Genomic DNA, 6372 nt, shown 5'->3' with positions numbered 1-6372 from the left:
GCAATCCCTTCTCCTCCATTCTCCTCTCGGGATCTTGGGCACGCACGTACACGCGCCCGGCGTGAGTTTTAAGCCACCGGGTCCGGGATGCGAACTGCGGTCGACTACGTGGGAGTCCAGCAACATAGCCATTACGCTAACTGCTGGTTCCCCTAGAAATACAATTCTTGTAAGACTTGAATAACATAAAGGAAAAAATTTTAAAGCTTAAAAGTCTTCCAAATTCAAGGAAATATTAGACAAATAATTACATGTTTTACTATATCAATTTTTAATAATGTCCAGTAATTTTCCTTTTACCTCATTTTGTTCATCTGTCATTAATTCTTCATATAGCCAGTATTCCTGAAGAATTTGGATTTTGTTGTCTTTAGCAGCTTCCATGATTTCCTAATTATTATAAAAAATAATTTTTACAATAGCATATATACGTAAATCCAAAAAAGAAAAAACAACTTTTATCATTTAGGAAAGAAACACCTCTTTGCTATATCTTTGATTCTTTTATTAAAGTCTTTATTATCATGTGGCTTATATCCAAACAAAGTCTGTGTCTGAAATAACTTTTACATCTATAAATATATAAACAGGTTCTAAACATCCTTCACTTTCCAGTCCAATAACATATAGAAAATAACAGGTATTAACATTCCTTTGCGGGACCAGCAGATGGATTAATGCTTATGTGACTAGACTCTCATATAGTCGACCACGGTTCAAGTCCTGGACCTAGCAACTTAAAACTCACACCAGGCATGTGTGTGTGCATGCCCAAGATCCTGAGAGGAGAATGAAGGAGAAGGGATTGTAGTGTAGCCACACCCAGGGGGTAATTTCCCACCGCTCGCTTGCGCTCTCTCTCTCTCTCTCTCTCTCTCTCACTCTGTCTCTCCAGTGAGCATACACACCCTATAACAAAAATCTCTCAGAAAAAGCAACCTAATTCACATTGCGGTCATAATAGCCTACTCCATTTTATTTATTTTTTATATATTATTATTTTTATTTGCTATAGGGCTCATGTACTTACCAGACAGAGCCAGAGAGAGATAGAAACAGAGACAGAGTTAACCAAGAAAGCAGGCTGCCCAGTCCAAAACTTGAACCACAGTCTGCCATGTGAGAGTCCAGCACCTAAACCACCACGCCACTTGCTGGTCCCCTGTCTCTACTTTTGTTTTTTTAATTTATTCATTCCTTTATTTTTTAATTTAACCAGAGAGAGACACAGAGAGAGAGAGAGAGAGAGAGAGAGGAAAAATGAGAAAGCAAGCCACCAGGTCCGGGACTAGAACCGTGGTCAGCCATGTGGGAGTGTCTAGTGCCTTAACCACCATGCCACGTGCTGGCCCCCCCTTCTCCATTTTAAAGGACCACCATTTTGATACTGCAAACATGTTCAAAGGTTTTGATTTAAATATTTAATTATATTACTTCCCAAATGTAAATGAATTTAAAGGCTTTCAATATACCCTTTCTCTACACAGGTGTTCTTACCTGGAGTTTTTATAAACCTTCCTCTGGGTGCACAAACTCAGGTAGGAAAAAACTACATGTTTATTTCTAACAACTTCCAGCGGAAACTTACCACTCAGTTCTTTTATGAACAGACAACAAACTACAACAGTATTCACAGCACCTGTGACAATCACCAGCAGAAAGCAGATATTTTCATAGAACATTATGATTGTTGCAGACATGTTGAAATATTTGTGTTTAACCCGGCTTATATAGTAGTTAATAAACTTGCTGCTAGATCTTGCAATACACTGTAAAATATTGATATATATCACTATCTCAAAAATTTGCTCTTTTAATATTCTGATAATCATATTGCAATATAATTGGTTTCTTTTGTAATTCTATGCATTTTCTTCTTACTTTTTAAAATCCTATTTATTTTCTTGAAAAAGGCTCACAGGCTTCACCAGTCTGGCAGAGGAGTCCATGGCACAATGAAAGGTTAAGATGTTCTGCCTACATATGAATTTACTGACACAGAAACCCCCAGCCCCAAAATGGAACAACGGGGGTTAGGTGGTAGGGCAGCAGTAATGCAACTGGACCCACATGGACAAGGTCATGGGTTTGCATCCCAGGACTTCCCTGAGTGAGCACGCTGGGCACATGCACCAATATCTAGGCCAGCTGAGAGACTGGAGCGAACTTGGGTGTGAAGACCCTCCTTCAGGGGGACTGCCCGTGTGTCTGTCCCTTTATCCCCATAGAAGAAATAACTTTTTTAAAGCAGCAAAGAATATCATAACTCTCTTTACATTTTTAGCTGCACAGCAATAACGAGTCTGCAATAAAATTTTTCAAGATTTCAAGTATCTTAATTCTCAATATTCTTATAAAAGAGACAGAAAACATTGAGCCAGCCTAGAGTTGTGGTGGTTAGAGTGACTGAATCCCACCTGGCCAACTGCACAGTTCAAGTCCTAGACCTGGCGGCTTGAAAAACACACTGGGCATATGTGTGTGCATGCCTAAAAATCCTGAGAGGAGAATTTAGGAGAAGGGATTGGAGGATGGCCATCCCCTGAGGGGGTGCTTTCCTCTCTCTCTCTCTCTCTCTCTCTCTCTCCCTCTCTCCCTCTCTCTCCTCTGTCTCCCTCCAGCGAGTGCACATGCCCTAAAGCAAATTTTTAAAAAGAAACAGGAGACATCTATACCTCTTTAAAAAACAAAATCCAAAACTGGCAAAAATTAGTATACCTCATGTAAATGTAGGAGTATCAAAAAGAGAAGGGGTCACCCAGCACGCAAATTTTTGTTTCTAATACTATTCCTAATAGTATTCGCCAATAAAAAGAACCAGGGCTCCTTGGAGTAGTGGTTAATTTTAAGTCAGGGACAGAAAATATACAAGATAAACCTGGAATATCTTGTAGTGCCAGAAAATGCAAAAGTGCTAAAAAAAAGAAAAAGAAAGAAAGAAAGAAAGAAAGAAAGAAAGAAAGAAAGAAAGAAAGAAAGGAAGGAAGGAAGGAAGGAAGGAAGGAAGGAAGGAAGGGAGGGAGGGAGGAAGGAAAGGAGGGAGAAAGAAAGAGAGAGAAAGAAGAAAGAAGACACCATGATGGTGGCAGGTGAAAGGAACATGAGAGTCAACTGAAAGCATTCCCAATGGCCAAAAGGACACATGGGAACCAACCAAGGAAGTAAGGACATGAGGATGACAGGAACCAGGTTTTCTGCTGCCAGAAAAGGTCATGGTAAACACAGAAAGGGTGAAAACTAGAATGAATCCTGTCCGTGAAACTGGATATCTTAGTATAATCTCATGGTTTCTGACAGATGACACACAGAAAAATGGGAATGCAGATACAAGTCTGTGTGCATGTGTACGTTACGTAAACACAAAGAGACAAATGCAAATACACCTCTCTGTCTGCTGGGAGGTCTGGGAGCAGAGAAAAGGACAATGGGCACACCTAGCACCCAGACTTTGGTTCCTGATACCATTCTCCACTAAAAGGAACCGAGGTTCTTTGGAGAAATAGCTGATCCCAGGACAAACTACAAGATGAGCCTGGGACATCTTGTGTTGTCAAAAAGAAAAAAAGCCCTTAATGAAGGATGAGGACACTTCAAAAGGACACAGACTCCATCTCGAAATGGTTTCGGCCGAATCCGGGAAAAAGTTAAAGATGTACACAAATGATAGAAATGATTAAATCCACCGAGCAAACTAGAAACCTGTGAGTCCACACTGATGTAAATGAATGAATGAATCAAAATTCTGGAGAGAAGAGGAATATTTAGTTAGTTTCACAATACTTCCCCGCAAAATATTAATTTCAAAGAGAAAGAGAGTAACTTTACAGTACAGAAACCTGGCAGACCTCACCACAATGAAATAAATCAAAATAAATTATGAGATGAATCAAAATCACGTAACATGTAACAGGATGCGCAGAGAACACAGCGTGACTTCAGTGATATCCCTGCCAAAGATGCCTAATCTGAACCTACACATGCGGAAACATCAACAAACTCCAGCGTCTACAAATTTCGCATTCTACCATACCACCGACCTGCTCTCTTCAAAGTGTCAAGTCATGAAAACAAGGGAAAGATCAAGAGACCCTGACTGATGGAAACTAAAGAGACATCACAACTAAATGTAATACAAGATTCCGAACCGTATACAGAATGTTATTGGGGAAGCTCATGAAATTTGAGTTAGATCTGATGATTAGATGGTAGTGACATATCAATATTAATTTTCTACTTTTTTTTTTCAATTTGCAATAGGGCACATGTATTTACCGGAGAAAGAAAGTAAGAAAGCATCCCCCTCCCAGGAGGGATGGCCCATTCTCCTCTTGGAATTTTGAGCATACATGCACATTCACCTGGCATGTTTCTCAAGCCATGGGTCTGGGACTTGAACTATGCAGTCAGCCATATGAGACCCAGCCACCTTAACCACTGTACCACTGGATGGCCCAGTTTTCTGATGTTAATGACCATATAGTGATTATGCAGGAGCATACTTTTTTTTGTAGGAAATACAATATACTCAAGTATTCCAGGGTGATAGATATATTTTCAAATAATTCAAGACAAAGAAAACTTATTTTACCATACTCAACAACTTTTCTGTAAGTTTGAAGTGGTTTGAGATGAGACTGTTATATATTTTTCTAAACCACAAAAGTATATATAAAAAATACATATCCCCACACAAATACATGCGTGCATGTACACACATATTCCTACTACATCAGTAACTGCAGGCTAGTTCACCCAGGGTCCAAAACAGTCTAACCTCAAGTCTGACTCTCCAGTCTCATTTAGAGAACTCCTCAACCAAGTTTCCTAAACACACCGAACCGTAAACGGTCCCTCTTCTCTCCTCGTTCCTCAATGGCACATCCTTCCTCCTCTCCAACCCTAATATCCACTTAAGGAAATCTTACTGATCTTCAATCCATTCCAATTTCCCCCAGGTCTCGGAAGCCTTTTTTGAGTCCTCCAAAGGTTATTGCTTCTGCCTCCTTTATCCCTTGGGAGGCTCTTCAATTATTTGTTCCCATGATAAACTGGTAAAGATCTCGAGGCCAAGGGCCATGTCTACTCCTTGCATCCCTCAGAGCACTTGCCACAGTACAACCTCACCCTCTGGAATACTCAGTGTGTAGGCTCTCATGGTATCTTGACTCAGGTACTTGCTCTACTCAGGACATCATGTCCCTACGAAGTCCTCTTACTACATTTCCAGAAGACAGGAATGACAACATTATTTCCAGAACATTCTGTACCTTTTTATTACCATTACTGTGACAATGCTGGTAGTCTTAGGAGCTCATAATAAAGGCTCTTAGTGTAACTGGTCTCCTACAAGGCACTTCCCAGAAGTCCTCTGGCGAATTTAGCCCTTGGCTATTTTCTCTCTTTGCGTGAGTGGGGTACACACGAATTCCTTAAATATTGCTCCCCTCTAGGACATCCATGACCTAATTTCAAGAATCTATGATGCAGATTACACTGGAAAGGAGAGTTAAGTTTGCAGACTGAAATAAAGTTCTCACCAGCTGACTTCGAAATGTGCAGATCCTCCTGGATTAACCGTGGGGGTCCAATGTAAACTCCAGGGTCCTTAAAGGTGAAAGAGGAAAACTAGAGAAAACTCAGAGTGAGCTATGAGGACAGGAGTATGGTCAGAGATGTAACCTGGCTGGTTGTGAAAACAAAGATGCTTCTCAGCTAAGTGAGGTGAACGACCTCTAGAAGCAGAAAGGCAGGCAGTTCTGCCCACAGGCTGCTTTTAACTCAGTGAGACCTGGGTAGGACTTCCAAACTACAGAACTCCAAAATCATAAAACGTGTGTGTGGCACACCCATAAAAGCCGCTAATTCCATATAATTTCTTATGGTACTGAATTTAAAAAAAAAAAAATGACCGTCACCTTCTTTCGCTAAATATCACTGCAGTGCTGGGCCAGGTACGATAGCATGGAACCTTCCTACACGCATGTCTGGCAGCAAAAAGAAAGGAAACAGAACACACGTATGTTGCATGGTCTGGAACTATAGTATTCTTGTTTAGATGTCTCTTAAAAAAAAATCTGGTATATTCTGAAATGCGAGGTAGCTGACAGAACTCTGCCTCTGCCAAGCAGAACCGTCTCCTTAGGAGATCCATTTTCCTGAGGACTATCTTGAGAAACACTCGAAGAAAACTGTGGAGACACACACATGGTTTTAGGTTTCAATTTCCCAGAAGAAACCAACAGGCCATGAGGTCAGAGGCCAGGACACCACAGAAGGTTCAGTGGGTCCCGGGGCAGGTGCGGCTCTCTGCAGCCAGAACCTCGACCCGCACTGGAGGCGGCACCGAGGGGCGGGGCCACCTGGGCTGGAGGG

At 41.2% G+C, this 6372-nt stretch overlaps 1 protein-coding gene across 6 annotated transcripts in view; it reads right to left on the bottom strand.

The window, feature by feature from the left end:
- Positions 1 to 6372, bottom strand: part of NMI (N-myc and STAT interactor) — a 24121-nt gene that overhangs the window by 17300 nt on the left and 449 nt on the right. The window contains exons 2-4 of one of the 6 annotated variants that reach the window (XM_014591284.2): positions 5916 to 5984; positions 5538 to 5625; positions 301 to 390 (exon numbers count right to left, since the gene is read on the bottom strand). In XM_014591284.2, coding sequence (XP_014446770.1) covers positions 301 to 384 — 84 coding nt within the window. In that variant the 5' untranslated portion in view covers positions 385 to 390; positions 5538 to 5625; positions 5916 to 5984. The remainder of the gene's footprint in view (positions 1 to 300; positions 391 to 5537; positions 5626 to 5915; positions 5985 to 6372) is intronic. The other 5 variants (XM_006157635.3, XM_006157638.3, XM_027775353.1 and 2 more) reach the window with 5 other exon arrangements.

The sequence above is a fragment of the Tupaia chinensis genome, unplaced genomic scaffold, assembly GCF_000334495.1.
Source record: "Tupaia chinensis unplaced genomic scaffold, TupChi_1.0 Scaffold000549_1, whole genome shotgun sequence".
Classification (NCBI taxonomy): domain Eukaryota; kingdom Metazoa; phylum Chordata; class Mammalia; order Scandentia; family Tupaiidae; genus Tupaia; species Tupaia belangeri.
This window is presented reverse-complemented; position numbering and strand designations above follow the sequence as displayed.